Raw genomic sequence first — 18,495 nt, 5'->3', positions numbered from 1 at the left:
ATACTTGTTTTCACCTGTTGTTCATCCTTTGTTGGATCTCAGTGCTGCTGATCTCAGGCAGCCTGTTTGTGACAACGTCATATCTACATGCACTCTAGCAATGGCTGCAGGGTATTTCCCAGGGAAGGTTTCCTGATGGTGACAACAGTTAACCACACCTGCATGATGAGTGCTTAAAAGGCCACTTGTAGTCTCCAAAAGAACCCCATGTAACAGGTTGAAAATGTAGGAACACAACTGAATGCCAGAGATAGAGCGTTGTCACCCTATAATAGAAAGTCACTGAACAAGGACCTTCATGACACGATCTCCAGGTATTATTTTAATGAAAGCTGCAGATTTTAAATGATGGAAAATGGCTTTTGAAAAAACATATAATGCTTATATGAGCTTTTGGTGAGAGGGTTTACATTCATGTAAAGCAAATACAGTATATTGTATGTCTTGTCAAACCTCGTACAGTTAAAGCATAGCAAAATTGGGTCATGAGATAAACAGTCATTACCTGAGTATCTTTTATTAGAATGTAATTAAATAATGCCTCCAGCAGTTGATTAACATAATTGCACACCTCAAAGCCACGCATGAGTTACTGTAAATTTTAAAATCTTGATCTTTAAGGCTTATGAAGATAATTTATTGCTGACGTAACACAAAAATAGCTTATAAAAAGCAGCAAGAGGGGGTCTACTCACTGCAATATAAGTTATTTTAATTCCTGTTTGTCAGGAACAGTTGAACTTTTGAAGGCTTGGGGTGTTTAAGGGGTGTTTAAAGAATGCATAAATAAAGATCTATTTACATGAGGTTGGACATGGCATGGACTGATTTACATAGAGAAAACAATTGCCGCAAATACTGCACTTTGCAGCAGCTGAGCAGAAATGTTTGCTGTGCTTCTCCTGAACCCAGTGCTCCAATGACATTGACTGATGGTCTTCTAACTGTTTAGAACTTCAAGTCTCCTCTCCCGATGCCTCTGAGGATGCTGGAAACCTTGCTGATGGCCATCCAGGTTCTGTGGACCCCACTTGGGATGACAAGTCACTTAATGCTGAACAAATCCTTATAGAGAAGAGTCGGGATTATGGAAATGTGGCTACAGAGGCCAGGCAAGAGAAACAAAATGTTACTCCTGGTGCATCCCCTTCTGAGACTGTTAATATTACACTAGAAAAAGATGACGCAGGCGTGGAGACTGTTGTTGCAGAAGGCCAAGACAAGGACAGAGAAGAAGTAATTGGTGATGAAACCAGTACAACTGAAGAAGAGGCCGGCACACAGGAGCCTGAGACAGAGGTGGGAAAGGAAGATAATTTAAAAGAACAGGCTGCAACTTTGCATACTTTTGAGGAAGGTTCTGAAGCTGAGGAGGAAGAACCAGTCCCTGACACTACTGAAAATGAGCAAGTGCAAGCTGTTCTTCAAGAGGAATCAGAGTCAGATGTGATTGAAGAGTCTGGCCATGTGCCAGAGGAAAATCTTGAATCAGCAGAGGAAGAAGATCAGCATTCTGAAACAGAGTTGGACTCAACATCGGAAGAGGAGGAGGAAGAACCGGGATTAAATCTCAAGGATGATGTACCTGGAGACAAGTCATCAGAAGAGGAAACACATTTAGATAAAGAAAATGATGAGAATGGAGATGAATCATCAGATGAAATAGTTGAAGAAGAAGAGGAAGAAGCAGAGTTAGAGGCTGAAGGGAGATCATCCGAACAAGAAACTGAAGAGCATGGACCAGACTTTGACAGAAAGGGAGATGAAGAAGATGAAGAACTCGAGACAGGGGCTGAGCATGACATAACTGGTGACGAGTCTTCAGAAGTAAGTAAAGATAAAGAAGATAAACCAGACGTACCTTCTAAGGATGATACAGCTGAAGAGGAGATTTCAGAACAAGAGAAAGAAGTAGAACAAGAATTTGATGATGATGATTATATAGCTGAAGAAGAATCCCCAGAAGAGCTAGCATCAGATGCTAAAGAAGGAATTCATGAAACAAACATTTCAGAAGAAGAAGATGAAGGAGCACAAGTTGTAAATGCTAATGATAACATTGACATTTTACCAGAAGTTAAAGAAGAGCCAGATGTTGATGTTGATGAAGACAGCCATACAGAAGATGGTAATATAGAGAATGTGTCAGCCGAAGACTCTAAACCAGAAGAACTTGTTCTATCAGATGAAGCTGATAGCACAGAGCAGAGTATAGAACCAACACTCACAGCAGAGGAGGACACTGATGAAAACAACATCCATACAGAAGACAGCAATGTAGAGAATGTGTCAGCAGAAGACCCTAGACCAGAGGAACATGTTTTATCAGATGCAGCTGATAGCACAGAGCAGAGTATAGAATTAACACTCACAACAGAGGAAGCCACTGTTCAGGAGGACACTGATGAAAACAACATCCATACAGAAGACAGTAATGTAGAGAACGTGTCAACAGAAGACCCTAAACAAAAGGAACTTGTGCTATCAGATGCAGCTGATAGCACAGAGCAGAGTATAGGATCAAAACTTGCAGCAGAGGAAGCCACTGGTCAGGAGAACACTGATGAAAATAACAACCTTATTGTTGAACCAGCATCACAATCGCCTGCTAAACCATCTCAAAAACGACCTGTCAGGACAAAGTCAAGAAGGCTAAAAGGTAGACATTCCCGATATCTAAACGGGCTAATAAAATAACTATGATTTGCAATGGCCATTTTTATGGTAGGGAAAAACCTTAATAGTTTATCAATATTATCCCTTTCTTTTAGCGTAAAGCATATGGTGAGGTGGCAGATTTAAACCTGTAAACACTCATAAATATGTTTTATATATATATATATATATATATATATATATATATATATATATATATATATATATATATGTGTGTGTGTGTTTGTGTGTGTGTGTATACAGGGCTTTTTTTCAGCTGGAACTTGGTGGAACTCAGTTCCACCAATTCTGGCTTAGGCCCTGTGCTCCCCGCTCAGCACTATCACTTGTAAACACAGAAGTCCGACTTCTGTGTTTACAAGTGACAGCTTGTCTCTTAGCAGCTCCCACAAATCTGGTCTCCTGATTGGCTCCCACTGAGTGCAGGATGGGGACAAGTGAAATGTGGGTCCCTGTGGTGCAGTGCAGATGCCGACACCCCCACTGGATGATCTCCCTGCAAGTGAGAGAGGCGGAGTCATTTACAGTGTGCAGGGAAGTCCTATGCACTATTGGAATTTAATGCCCCTTTAAGACCCTCCCACTGTTATTGAAATATGACCACACCCAGTATTTGATGCTGTTTGGAGGGTGTTTTGGGGGGTCATGGTTGAGTTCCTGCACCTATTTTCTGAGAAAAAAAGCTCCGTATGTATGTATGTGTGTATATATATATATATATATTCTGTATATTAGAAATAGTAGGAAAAGATCATGTGTCCCATTGAGGAGATTTTTCCCCACTTCCCACCCAAGAGACACAACAGGAAGTTAGATGAAATCTCTCTAAACTGGGAAGAAATCCCCTTTTAGCAAGTGGTCACCACAACAGGCGTCCGCATTGGAAGATTTTCATTCACATCCTTCTCCATTGACAATTGCAACATTTTGGATCTTCCATTGCTTTTTTCCCAATGACAGTGGTTACCAGGACAAACAGGTAGGGTGAATCTTTCCGGCAGGGACACAGATAGCAATAAAAACCCGACAACTGTTCTATCTCTCTCACTCCACTACACAAAATAAAAAAATAATGTTTTGGCTCAGGGTATGCTTTAAATGCAAAAATTAAAAAAAACAGCATATTATTAAAATGAATGAAAAAATAATGTGGTGTACACATTTACACCACGTTAATTACAACGTAAGTGGTTACAAAACAAAATGAGAGACAAAGCAAACAGAATTTATTATTATTATTATTATACAGGATTTACATAGCGCCGACAGTTTACGCTGCTCTTTACAACATTATGGCAGACAGTACAATTACAATACAATTCAATACAGGGGGAATCAAGGAGCCCTGCTCGTTAGAGCTTACAATCTAGGAGGGAGGGTCAAGTTATACAAAAGGGTAATAGCTGTGGTGGATGAGCTAATGGAGAAAATAGTGCAGTTGTTAGATGGAGGCAGGATAGGCTTCTCTGAAGAGGAAAGATTTCAGGGATCGCCTAAAAGTGGATACATTTAGAGACAGTCTGACAGATTGGGGTAGGGAATTCCAGAGGATGGGCGAGGCTCGGGAGAAGTCCTGGAGGCGGATATGGGAGGAGTTGATGAGGGAGCTAGAGAGCAGGAGGTCTTGGGAGGAACGAAGAGGGCTATTAGGTTGGTATTTTGAGACTAGGTTAGTGATGTAACTGGGGTCAGAGTTGTGGATGGCTTTGTAACTTATTGTTAGTATTTTGAATTTAATTAGTTGGGCGAGTGGTAGCCAATGGAGGGATTGGCAGAGAGGGGTAGCAGACACTGAGCGGTTTGTAAGGTGGATGAGTCTGGCAGCAGCATTCATGAAGAACTGAAGGGGGGATAGTCTATTTAAAGGTAAGCCAATGAGGAGGGAGTTGCAGTAGTCGAGGCGAGAGATAACCAGGGAGTGAATCAGGAGCTTTGTGGTTTCATTGGTTAGAAAGGGACATAGTTTAGAGATGTTGCGGAGGTTGAGGCGGCAAGCTTTGGAAAGTGATTGGATGTGGGGTCGAAAGGAGAGTTCAGAATCCAGGATAACACCTAGTACCCTGACATGTGGGGATGGGTGGATGGTTGTGCCATTGCTCTTGACAGAGAAGTCAAGGGAAGAGGCACGTGGGGGAGGAAATATTATAAGCTCGGTTTTGGACAAGTTGAGTTTGAGGAAGTGGTGTGACATCCATACAGATATGTCTGTTAGTAAGTTAGTGATGCGTGAAATAATCTATGATAAGTGTAAATTGATCCATAAAATTTAATTTTCACTATAACAATCTGAAGGGTCATTGAAGGAGCAGCGGGTGATGGTCGAGTAGAATGACAAAAATATATATAGCTTTGGATTATAAATGATTTTGTTTCAGGTTTTGACCGTACAGTTTATTTTCTCTAAAAAAAGCTGAATGTATTGACTTTAAAAGGACACTCCAGGCAAGGAATGAACTACACATTTAATGCACATACACTATATTGTCAAAAGTATTGGGACACCTGCCTTTACACGCACATAACATTTAATGGCATCCCAGTCTTAGTCTGTAGGGTTTAATATTGCATTGGCCCACCCTTTGCAGCTATAGCAGGTTCAACTCTTCTGGGAAGGCTGTCAACAAGGTTTAGGAGTGTGTCTATGGGAATGTTTGACCATTCTTCCAGAAGCACATTTGTGAAGTCAGGCACTGATGTTGGATGAGAAGGCCTGGATCGCAGTCTCTGCTATAATTCATCCCAAAGGTGTTCTATGGGGTTGAGGTCAGTCCTCTGTGCCAGCCAGTCAAGCACCTCTACCCCAAACTCACTCATCCATGTCTTTATGGATCTTGTGTACTGGTCCACAGTCATGCTGGAACAGGAAGGGGCCATCGCCAAACTGTTCCCACAAAGTTGGGAGCATGAAATTGTCCAAAATGTCTTTGGTATGCTGACGCCTTAAAAGTTCCCTTCACTGGAACTAAGGGGCCAAACCCAACCCCTGAAAAACAACCCCACATCATAATCCCCCCTCCACCAAATTATTTGAACCAGTGCACAAAGCAAGGTCCACAATGACATGGATGTGTGAGTTTGGGGTGGAGGAACTTGAATGGCCTGCACAGAGCCCTGACCTCAACCTGATAGAACACCCCCAGGAATTTGTTTTTTCTCTCTCTACCTGAAATTTGGCTTTATGGTAAAAATGTATGTAAATACAGCTGTTGAGCAAAAACATAGAGGTGGATTTACTAAAGTGCAATTGCAGTTGCTCCAAAGCTTAGTAAATGAGTATAAGCTCTGCTGACTTCCATCATCCAATCATGTACAAGCAAAAATGCATTTTTTTTCCCCTTGAATGTGATTGGATATTCTTGGCAAAGTGAAGCTTTACCTCATTTACTAAGCTCTGGATCAACTGCAGCTGCAGAGTGCAACTGCACTCTGCAAAGTGCACAGTCTATTGGCCTTTAGTAAAGCAACCCCAAAATCTTTTGTTAGAAATTTTTCTTTAAAATATAAAAAATTGTATGTTTGCGTCTCTCTCCATCCTTCATCTAGAGCAGCCCTTTTCAACCAGGGTGCTAGGTTCTTCAGGGGCACAGCTTTGTCATAGTGCCCATAAATTGTCAACAAGCCAATGGGTGGCCCAAGCCTGCATTTTTGTTACTCAAAGCCGGGGGTTTTCATTGTGCAGCATTACAACCGTGGGTACTCTGTGGGCCTGCCACTGGCATACTAACAACCAATAATTTAATTGGTAGAGAAGAAGGATGTTGGAAGCTATGCCCTTGTCTGGCAGCACTGGGGTCACATTAGCTGAGTGAGGGAGAAGAGAAATGCTGGAATACTAGTCAGTACCAGTGTGCACAGGTGTGTCTCCTTTGTAAGAATAATTCACCTCTAATGTTGAGTGTCTTACGTGTGTGGGTGATCTTAAAAAAATTATTAGTTTTGTTCTTTAAATTTTAGGATGGGTGCGTCAGGATTGTGCAGAACCTTAAAGGGTTCTTTTGAAAAACACTGATCTAGAGGAGGACAGTCATTTGTTAGATGTTAAATTTTGTCATTCAGGATTTTGATTGGCTAATGTTTTCCTTCTTTCTTGTAATTTTTTTACAGATGACTTGGAAGAAGCAGAAGAGTTCACAAGAAGGGACAGAAGCCACATAGATAATACCTTGAAACTTGCTGACGAAAAACCAGCAGATGACTACACAGGTAATCAAATGTGTCAAATAAAAAGTCAATATAATAGGTGTCATTACAAGAACCTTTGCCCAATGGTTGAATACATTCTTACTATATATTCATAGTAAACCTGTCAGAAATAAGGCCTCATGCACACTGGACGTTTTTGGACTTTTTTCCAACTTCTGTTTTTTTCTTTAGAAGTTTTTTTCTACAGTCAATAAACTCCCCATCATGTTATCCTGGGTGGCAGTGATAGGCACTGATGGGTGGCAATAATGGGCACTGATCAGTTACACTGATAGGCAGCACTGCTAGGTGGCACTGATTAGCACTACTGGTGGGCATTGATAGCTGGCACTTGTGGGCATTGATAGGTGGCACTTGTGGGCATTGATAGGTGGCACTGTGGGCACTGTTAGGTGGCACAGATGAGGCAGATGTGCCTCTTCCACTTCGGGACTGATGTCCCTTGCAGCTGAGCCGGTGATCAGCTTTTTTTTCTACTCACGCTATCAGCGCGAGTAGAAAAAAAAAAAAGATTACCGATCTTTTGTTTACATCATGTGACCAGCTGTCATTGGCTGACAGCTGATCACATGGTAAGGGGCCAGGACCGGCCCCTTACTCGGATCGGTGATCACCCGAGTCTCAGTGACTCAGTGATCACAGTGTGCTCGACGTGCACCCTGCAGGGCGCGTGCACAGAGATGGTCGTCATATGACGGCCTCCTGGAAATTCAGGTCCGCGCTGTGGCCGTCATTAGGCCATAGTGCGGATATCAAGTGGTTAATGTTTTTGATTCATTAAAAAAAAAAAAAAAAAAAACTAACGCTAAAAAACGATATTGCAAAAACTTTGAAAAACTCACTGCAAAGCTATTGGCGTTTTTATAACGTTATTTTAATGTCCAGTGTGCATGAGGCCTAAAAAAAATCCATGCTAGTGTCTATTTTTTTTAGAGCAATCACAGGAGAAGGGCGACATTGCTAAGTTCAGGCGCCAAAAATCTTTTCTTTTTATGACAAGATAGGCAGTTGCACTGACAGCAGTGTATTTTTAGCACTTTTTGCACCTTTACTCTTCTCTTTGAAGTACACAGCCCTGTTCACATTGTTTGGCGAGCCAGCTACAATATTATATTTTTTATGTTTGCGTATTCTTCAAAAGAATTGTTGTGGTAGTCCTTAGGGTGACAGAAGGCATAATTGCAAAAATATGTATGCTCATGGGTCACAAAGAGCATGTGAGTGAATTTCTGTGCATATTTGCTGATATATGCAGACGCCCAATCTAGTTGCACCCTTTTGGTTTATCTTTGCTTTTATTTTATTTCATAAAATTTTAAGTTCAAACAGGATTTTTTTTTTCTGAATCTCATTGAATTCATTTCATATTTCTCTACAGCGGTCCTACAGAAGCTAAAGAAACTATATCACTCTGCTGTAAAACCTTTGGAACTCTCCTACAAATACAATGAACTGAGGCAGTATGAGATTACAGGTAAGCATACTGTACATTGAATGGGGCTTCCAAAAAAAACTTGTATATTTGATGCAGTGCCAAAGGTTATGTATGGAAAGGCTTAGAGATAGAAAAAAGGATTATTTATTTAAAAGAGTACAGCTAAGTACATATTGGGGACTCCAGCTGTTGCCATGCATAGTCATCCAAACCATGCAGCTTTAGGTCTTCATGCATTATGCCTAAACAATATGGCATTCTGGCCATGGATTGTACTAACCACTATACTTTGCATGACAACAACAGAATGTTGGTGAATTAGCAATAACTAAACTTGAACATACTTCAGGGATCTTCAAACTACGGCCCGCCAGCTGTTGCGGAACTACACGTGACTAGGCATGATGGGAATTTTAGTTCTTGAACAACTGGAAGGCTGTAGTTTGGGGACTCCTGTTGTATACTATATATGCATGCTGACCCTATGCTATTAGCATCCAGAAAGTTTAAAGGGGTTGTAAACCCTCATGGTTTTTCACCTTAATGCATTCTATACATTAAGGTGAAAAAGCTTTTTTAGTGCTGCAGCCCCCCCCCGTTTTACTTACCTGGATGCTGTCATCCTCCGTCTAGGAACGAGCACACCATCTGTATCTGGTGTCTCGTGTCCCGATTGTATAGATTGATAGCAGCGCAGCCACTGGCTCCCGCTGCTGTCAATCAAATTCAATGACGCGGGCGTCGGGGGGCGGGGCCGAGTCCTGCATTCTGTGTGAATGGACACAGATGCGGCACTCGGGAGCACGCCAAAAGTGAGAGCTGTGCATAATGTCATAAGCCTAGGCTAATGACCAGACAAGAAGTGGGCCGTATAAGGTATTTACTGGCAGAAAAAAATGTTTTACTATCAAAAGTTAAAACAACAAGGGCAGAAGATTTAATAGATGGAAAGTTAAAAAAATGACTGAAGGTCCGCTTTAAATACAGTTTGCATGACTAGAGGTCTGGCTGAAAAGTGTCATTGTGGTGTATATATAATCACATACTGTATAAGATGGTACTCTAGAAAAAAGTGAGACTGTAAAGTCACTTTTTATTCATTGTATTTCAAATGCATATATTATCTCTCTGTGTATCAAACAGTGTGAGTTATCTTAAAGTGGAGGGCCACCCTGGAAAAATAAATTCCACCAAAAATCCTAAAAAAAAAAAAAAAAAAAAAAAAATTTGGAAAAAAAAAAAAAAAATTTGGAAAAAAAAAAAATGTTATACTTACCTAAACCCTTGTTGCTAGGCAGTCTTCCTAATCTGCCTCTTCCTATTCCGAGGCGTGTTCTGCTCCTCGGTGAACGGCCCCGTTGTCTTCTGGGAACTGTGTGTGTTCCCTGAACACCACGGGGCCATTCACAGAGCGCCGCTCGCGCGTGCACAGTAGGAAACTGGCAGTGAAGCCGCTAGGCTCCACTGCCTGTTTCCCTTACCTAGGATGGCGGTGCCGGGACCCGAGAGCCGAGGGACGGGTCAGCCTCGGGCGTCCGAAATCGCGGGCACCCAAGACAGGTAAGTCTACCTATTTAAAGTCAGCAGCTACAGTGTTTGTAGCTGCTAACTTTAAAATTTTTTTTAGCTGGCCGGAATCCCGTTTTAAAGAATATCTCAAAAACAAAACATTTATTTATTACAGGTACTTATATAGCACCCATCAATTTACACTTATGCCCCGTACACATGGTCGGACATTGATCGGACATTCCGACAACAAAATCCTAGGATTTTTTCCGACGGATGTTGGCTCAAACTTGTCTTGCATACATACGGTCACACAAAGTTGTCGGAAAATCCGTTCATTCTGAACGCGGTGAAGTAAAACACGTACGTCGGGACTATAAACGGGGCAGTAGCCAATAGCTTTCATCTCTTTATTTATTCTGAGCATGCGTGGCACTTTGTGCGTCGGATTTGTGTACACACGATCGGAAATTCCGACAACAGGAGACACAGCGGATGACAGAGGCACGTAAACTGACCATGGTGTCAGGGCTCAGCAGCCACGATAAATCGTGGTCAGTTTACAGTGGGGAAGGTATAGCCAGGCAGGATCAGCCAGGTTTTTTAGGTGAAAGAAAGAGCCGAATTACACAGCACAACCACTGTGCTGTTATTCATGCTTTAAGGGAACAGGATCTTTTCCTAGGGTAACAAACACTTTAATGTCTGACGAGCAAAGGTAGATCCCGAAGGGGCGTGATATAAATGTATAATGACCATAAGCATTTTTTTACAGATTTTTTTGTACAGCACTAAGAAGTCCACCCTTTCACTGCTGGCGGTAAATAGCCACTTTCACTTACTGTATGTTTCCATGCTCCAGCCAGCTGCAGTGCTCTCCTCCTCCACCCAAAGCCTCAGAATCATTGCATACCATACATTAACCCTCTATGGTACAATGAAGATGCTGGAGTGCTACCACAGCCTGTCACAACTTTCACAGAAACTGCAGGGGACCAGTCACAGAGATTGAGGGAATTAGGTAACGTTGGGTACACACACAGTAAATTTCTTCCAATTTACTATGTTTATTATGCTTCAGAGAAAGCTGCAGAGAAAGGAATCCTCCCTCAGTCCCTTTCTCTGTCTCAAACGTGAGCTATTATGGGTCTGTTTAGACCCCTGCTTTTTCACCAAAGCCCCCCAACAAGACTGTTAAAAAATGTAAAATAAATAAATTTGTAAAAAAATAAATAAATAAAAAAACTACTGACACCATCCTCTGCCCTACTGAGACAGTCCGTTGCTCTACTGAGACAGTCCGTTGCTCTACTGACACCATCCACTGCCCTCATACCGTCCTCTGCCCTACTGAAACCAGCCTGTGCCTTACTGACACCAGCCGTTGCCCTACTGACACCTGCCTCTGCTCTACTGACACCATCCACTGCCCTACTAAGACAGTCCGTTGCTCTACTGACACCATCCACTGCTCTACTGACACCATCCACTGCCCTCATACCGTCCTCTGCCCTACTGAAACCAGCCTGTGCCCTACTGACACCAGCCGTTGCCCTACTGACACCTGCCTCTGCCCTACTGACACCGTCCCCTGCCCTACTGATACAATCCAATGCCCTCCTGACACCGCCAACTGCCCTACTGACACCGTCCACTGCCCTACTGAGACTGTCCACTGCTCTACTGATACAATCCAATGCCCTACTGACACCGTCCACTGCCCTACTGACACCGTCCACTGCCCTATTGATACAATCCAATGCAGTTCTGACACCGCCCACTGCCCTACTGACACCATCCTCTGCTCTACTGACACCATGCACTGCTCTACTGATGCTGCTCACTGCTCTACTGACACCATCCACTGCTCTACTGACACCATCCACTGCTCTACTGACACCATCCACTGCTCTACTGACACCGTTCACTGCTCTACTGACACCGCCCACTGTTCTACTGACATCGTCCGCTGCTCTACTGACACCATCCACTGCTCTACTGACACCGTCCACTGCCCTACTGACACCGTCCACTGCTCTACTGACACTGTTTACTGCTCTGCTGACACCGCACACTGCTCTACTGACACCACCCACTGCTCTACTGACACCGCCCACTGCTCTACTGACACCATCCACTGCTCTACTGACACCGTCCACTGCTCTACTGACACCGCCCACTGCTCTACTGACACCATCCACTGCTCTACTGGCAACATCCACTGCCCTACTGACACCGTCCTCTGCCCTACTGACACCGTTCACTGCTCTACTGACACCGTCCTCTGCCCTACTGGCAACGTCCACTGCCCTACTGACACCGTCCTCTGCCCTACTGACACCGTCGACTGCTCTACTGACACCATCCACTGTCCTACTGACACCATCCACTGTCCTACTGACACCATCCACTGTCCTACTGACATCACCCGCTGTCCTACTGACATCACCCACTGTCCCACTGACACTGTGCACTGCCCTACTGACTGACACTGTCTGCTTTTAAGGTAGGCTAATTCATATTTTTACAAAGACATTTGTTTTATTAATGTAATCATATTTTATGGGTACAAGAACGCTTTTATTTTATTTAACAATGCCTCTTTCAGCCCTTCCCAATGCACATTGGCAAACACTCACTGTGGCGCACTTAGTGGGCTGCGTTACTACTCTCCTTGAGGGACTCAAAGGTGTCTTAGGTCTTTTACAATCCTATAGTGTATACTCAACAAAAAAAAAAAAATTGTGCCGCTAAAGTGTTTGGTTTTGGCTTGAAGAAAAGGTGGCAACCCTACTGGCCGATCAAAACTGGAATAGTTGGACAGTACATGTATTTAATTCACATGTGTTTACATACCACACAGCATAATGGTCTGTCTAATGCAATGTCTGTTTTGAGTGCACTTAAATCCTAAAGTGAACCTCTGAAAGGGGTGCTCAATTTGAATCAGAGAACTATAGGCCTGTGTAAGATCTAAGTTGCAACTTCGATCCCTTTTCCTGCCAGGTCGGATAGATAGTTCAGGTGTCAAGTAGTTAGTACCTTATGAAATGGGTCATTTTGGGCTGTTTTTAGGTCTTAAATTCCACAGAACATTATCAGAGTTTCACTCCTTAGGTGACAATTTATGGAGGACATACAGTATTGCATTTTGCATGTGAGTGGTTACTGTACCACACCATCTTTTTTAATTTTGCAGTGACTTGCTAGGGGGCATAGACTTCCCTTGTCTTGTTATTTAATGTTGACATGTCATTTCCCTCCCCTCTGCTAACAGCTTATCATGGACGTACCCTTGCTGACTCGGCCACAGGTGGGTAGAACTGCCTGAGGTACTTGTATCCTGCCTGGCCTACTCAGCTTGTGAGTCTGTTAAGCCTCGCTTGACATGGCTAACCTGCCTTTGCTTAATCATCCACTAGCATTAGCTCCCTAACTTTATCTATACAGCTAGCTTTTTTAGGAGTTGGCAATACAGAGAGTTTGGCACATTATTACTAATAAAAATTGGCTTATTATGGAATTGTGCAAATAGAATTCAACATAGTTCTGGTCAGTGGCGGCTGGTACTCAAAATATTTTTTTTTTGGGAAGGGGGGGGGTGGCGCAAACAAACTGAAAAATACTGACCCCGCACCCATCAATTGCAGCCTCACTGTGCCCATTAAATGCAGCCACTGTGCCCATCAAATGCAGCCATTGTGCCCATCAAATGCAGCCATTGTGCGCATCAAATGCAGCCATTGTGCCCATCAAATGCAGCCACTGTGCCCATCATACGCATCCACTTGTGCCCATCATACGCAGCCACTTGTGCCCATCATATGCAGCCACTGTGCCCCATCATATGCAGCCACTTGTGCCCATCATATGCAGCCACTTGTGCCCATCAAATGCAGCCACTGTGCCCCATCTTATGCAGCCACTTGTGCCCATCAAATGCAGCCACTTGTGCCCATCATATGCAGCCACTTGTGCCCATCATATGCAGCCACTTGTGCCAATCAAATGCAGCCGTTTGTGCTCGTCAAATGCAGTCACTTGTGACCGTCAAATGCAGCCACTTGTGCCCATCGTATGCAGCCACTTGTGCCCATCATATGCAGCCACTTGTGCCCGTTATTGTTACCAATTCTTAGATGTGATGGCTGTATTAGTTTTCAGACTCTCTTTCACTGGTCTAGACCTACACACTGATTGCCAAATCTAACCAATGCTGATATTTCGTACTGACCTCAAATTTTCGAGAGTTTTTAGTCCTAATGAGAGCCACATGCACATACTAATATGGTTCTTGTACAATTGCTTATAGCATCAGTTTTATTGAATTCAGGACACTCCTAATAGTGCTATGTCGAATTGCATCATACTTGCAAACCAGCTGACAACGTCATGCCTCAGAGAGACATGGCCTAGATTAATAAGGTCATGTCCTGTTATGTATAGATGGAGATTTAGCAAGACCATTACCTACCATAGGAAAGAGCAACTATGTTGATAATCACATATGTACAGTGATTTTACATATACAGTGTCTTGAAAAAGTATTCATACCCCTTGAAATGCTCCACATTTTGGCATGTTACAACCAAAAACGTAATTGTATTTTATTGGGATTTTATGTGATAGACCAACACAAAGTGGTGCATAATTGTGAAGTGGAAAGAAAATGGTAAATGGTTTCCAAAACTTTTTACATATAAATATGTAAAAAGTGTAGGGTGCATTTGTATTCAGCCCCCTTTACTCTGATACCCCTAACTAAAATCTAGTGGAACCAATTGCCTTCAGAAGTCACCTAATTAGTAAATAGAGTCCACATGTGTGTAATTTAATCTCAGTATAAATATAGCTGTTCTGTGAGGTTTGTTAGAGAACCTTAGCGAACAAACAGCATCATGACGGCCAAGAAACACACCAGACAGGTCAGGGATAAATTTGTGGAGAAGTTTAAAGCAGGGTTAGGTTATAAAAAATTATCCCAAGCTTTGAACATCTCACGGAGCACTGTTCAATCCATCATCCGAAAATAGAAAGAGTATAGCACAAGTCCAAACCTACCAAGACATGGCCGTCCACCTAAACTGACAGGCCAGGCAAGGAGAGCATTAATCAGAGAAGTAGCCAAGAGGCCCATGGTAACTCTGGAGGATCTGCAGAGATCCACATCTCAGGTGGGAGAATCTGTTCACAGGACAACTATTAGTTGTGCACTCCACAAATCTGGCCTTTATGGAAGAGTGGCAAGAAGAAAGTCATTGTTGAAAGAAACCCTTCAGAAGTCTCATTTGCATTTTGGGAGAAGCCATGTGGGGGACACAGCAAACATGTGGAAGAAGGTGCTCTGGTCAGATGAGACCAAAATTGAACTTTTTGGCCTAAAAGCAAAACACTATGGGGTTGATTTACTAAAGGGAAAAAGACCGTGCACTTTGCAAAATGCAATTGCACTCTGCAAGTGCAGTTGCTCCAGAGCTTAGTAAATGAGCTGACTGCCATCATCCAATCATGTGCAAGCAAAAATGTTTTTTTTTTATTTTCCTTGGTCATGATTGGGTACTCTTTGCAAAGTGAAGCCTTACCTCATTTACTATGCTCTGGAGCAACTGCACTCGCAGAGGGAAACTGCACTTTGCAAAGTGCACAGCCTATTTGCCTCTAGTAAATCAACCCCTATGTGTGGTGGAAAACTAACACTGTACATCACCCTGAACACACTATCCCCACTGAAACATGGTGGTGACAGCATCATGTTGTGGGGATGCTTTTCTTCAACGGGGACAAGGAAGCTGGTCAGAGTTGATGGGATGATGGATTGAGCCAAGTACAGGGCAATCTTAGAAGAAAACCTGTTAGAGTCTGCAAAACACTTAAGACTAGGGCGGAGGTTCACCTTCCAGCAGGACAACAAACCTAAACATACAGCCAGAGCTACAATGGAATGGTTTAGATCAAAGCATATTCATGTGTTCGAATGTCCCAGTCAAAGTCCTGACCTAAATCCATTTGAGAATCTGTGGCAATACTTGAAAATTGCTGTTCACAGACACTCACCATCCATTCTGACAGAGCTTGAGCTATTTTGCAAAGAAGAATGGGCAAAAATTTCACTTTCTAGATGTGCAAAGCTGGTAGAGACATACCCAAAAAGATATGCAGCAAAAATTGCAGCGAAAGTATGTTCTACAAAGTATTGATTCAGGGGGGCTGAATACAAATTCATGCCACACTTTTCAGATATTTATTTGTAAAAAAATGTAAAAACTATTTACCATTTTCCTTTCACTTCACAATTATGTGCCACTTTGTGTTGGTCTATCACATAAAATCCCAACAAAATACATTTACGTTTTTGGTTGTAACATGCCAAAATGTGGAAAATTTCAAGGGGTATGAATACTTTTTCAAGGCACTGTATATTTTGGATTTAAGCTGTATTATTACATCACAAATGTAAGGTACAGGGTGTACTAATTGTTCATCCAAAATATTTTTCCTAATAGTCCATGACCCATAAAAAAATTATTGTTGCGTCATATTTGCTCTGTTCCTCCAGATGGAGAGATCACTTCTAAACCGATGGTGTTATTTTTGGGACCGTGGAGTGTTGGCAAATCCACCATGATCAACTACCTCTTGGGGTTGGAAGAAACACCCCATCAACTGTACACAGGTAACTTTTGTGGTATTTTTGCTCCTATCACAAAGTTTTTGGGGTTTTCTGTAGACATCAAAGCAATAAATCCATATTGTTAATTTTTGGCAGGTGCTGAGCCCACAACTTCTGAATTCACTGTCGTTATGCATGGGCCAAAGCTAAAGACTATCGAAGGCATCGTGATGGCTGCCGACAGCAGTCGTTCCTTCTCTCCACTGGAAAAATTTGGTCAGAATTTTCTGGAGAAGCTAATAGGCATTGAAATTCCTCACAAACTTCTTGAGAGGGTCACATTGGTGGATACCCCTGGAATCATTGAGAATCGCAAACAGCAAGAAAGAGGTAAGTATACTTATTGGAAGTGCCAGTGCTAGCTGGAAATATTTGTACTCTATTTTGCTTTTTTTTTTTTTTTTATAATATAATTTAAAGAAACACTACAATGTTTTGAGTTTGCAGCAATTCTTTTTTACAGTAATCATTTAGCTCAATTCTGCCAAGCTGTGAGGTCTCACACTTGTTTGTCAAAACACTATGAAATTCATTAGGTTACTATACTTTACCATTTAATGATCAAAACTTTCTTTTGCAGGTTATCCATTTAATGATGTCTGCCAGTGGTTTATTGATAGAGCTGATCTCATCTTTGTGGTGTTTGACCCTACCAAACTGGATGTAGGTCTCGAGTTGGAGATGCTCTTCAAACAGTTGAAAGGACGTGAGTCTCAGATACGTATTATCCTGAACAAAGCTGATAATCTGGCAACACAAGAGCTCATGAGGGTATATGGAGCTCTCTTCTGGAGCTTGGCTCCTCTGATCAATGTAACTGAGCCACCAAGAGTCTATGTCAGTTCTTTCTGGCCACAAGATTACCAACCTGATACACACAGAGAACTGTTTCTTAAGGAAGAGATCTCTCTTCTAGAAGATCTCACCCAAGTCATTGAAAACAGACTTGAAAACAAGATTGCCTTCATCCGTCAGCATGCTATCAGAGTCCGAATTCATGCTTTGTTGGTTGACCGCTACCTTCAGACCTACAAGGACAAGATGACCTTCTTCAGTGATGGTGAATTGGTCTTTAAAGACATTGTTGAGGACCCTGATAAGTTCTTCATTTTCAAGTCTATCTTGGCCAAAACAAACGTCAGCAAGTTTGATCTTCCAAACAGAGAGGCTTACAAGGACTTCTTTGGAGTAAACCCAATTACTGGCTTCAAGCTTCTATCCAACCAATGCTCATATATTGGCGGCTGTCTGATGGAGAAGGTTGAGAGGGCCATTACACGTGAACTGCCAGACCTTCTTAGCAGCATCAGCAAAAAGCCTCAAAGCCTTAACTGCGATGTGACCGGATGTGGGGAAGCCCCAAAGAACCGTTACAAAAAACCTTAACTTCTCTCCATCCTATGCCTTCTCATATTTAAAACCGAAAAATAAAAAAAAACACAGCATTTCAACAAAATATGAAGGTCCTGCGATCTTTTAGTGATGGCATTATTTATCATGCACTTGACTTGTCAAGGAATAAAGCAGAAATGATAAAAAACGATTCTTCTTGTCATAGAAGAATGAATTCACTACTAGTCACTCTGGTGCTGAAAGAAGTTATAAGTAAGAAAACTAAAGGAGCCAATACCACTGGTATTGCTTTAGCAGTGCAGACAACTGTTATTCCAATCTTACCATGTTGGGTTGACCTTTGCCTTACAATAACAACACCATACCGATTATGAATGTACAAGGTTTACGAGGAATTCCAGTTACCTGCAAAACTCTGTTTAACACCCTGTATCCTAACTATACTGCCACGTTTACTAGTGGCCTTATCTTTAAACTGGAACTTTATTTTGTAATCTGCATCCTCTCAAACACTGGGGATGTATGTTAAATAATCCAGATGGTGACAGGCATTCTTGTTCCACAACATCAAGGCTTCCTTAAATCAAAACCCACAATTTTACTCTTTCCAGCACCACAGTGAAGTACAAAAAATGTCAGCAGACAAGAT

The 18,495-nt window shown here is 42.3% G+C and overlaps 1 protein-coding gene across 2 annotated transcripts in view; it reads left to right on the top strand.

Moving 5' to 3' along the window:
• Nucleotides 1-17,949, top strand: part of SRL (sarcalumenin) — an 86,059-nt gene extending 68,110 nt beyond the window's left edge. Inside the window, exons 2-8 of one of the 2 annotated variants that reach the window (XM_073636579.1) lie at nucleotides 953-2,659; nucleotides 6,781-6,879; nucleotides 8,258-8,353; nucleotides 13,101-13,136; nucleotides 16,380-16,496; nucleotides 16,590-16,823; nucleotides 17,074-17,949. In XM_073636579.1, the coding sequence (XP_073492680.1) occupies nucleotides 953-2,659; nucleotides 6,781-6,879; nucleotides 8,258-8,353; nucleotides 13,101-13,136; nucleotides 16,380-16,496; nucleotides 16,590-16,823; nucleotides 17,074-17,879 (3,095 nt within the window). In that variant the 3' untranslated portion in view covers nucleotides 17,880-17,949. The remainder of the gene's footprint in view (nucleotides 1-952; nucleotides 2,660-6,780; nucleotides 6,880-8,257; nucleotides 8,354-13,100; nucleotides 13,137-16,379; nucleotides 16,497-16,589; nucleotides 16,824-17,073) is intronic. The other variant, XM_073636580.1, reaches the window with a different exon arrangement.
• The last annotated feature ends 546 nt before the right edge of the window (nucleotides 17,950-18,495 follow it).

This window comes from Aquarana catesbeiana, linkage group LG06, assembly GCF_042186555.1.
Source record: "Aquarana catesbeiana isolate 2022-GZ linkage group LG06, ASM4218655v1, whole genome shotgun sequence".
Classification (NCBI taxonomy): Eukaryota; Metazoa; Chordata; class Amphibia; order Anura; family Ranidae; genus Aquarana; species Aquarana catesbeiana.
This window is presented reverse-complemented; position numbering and strand designations above follow the sequence as displayed.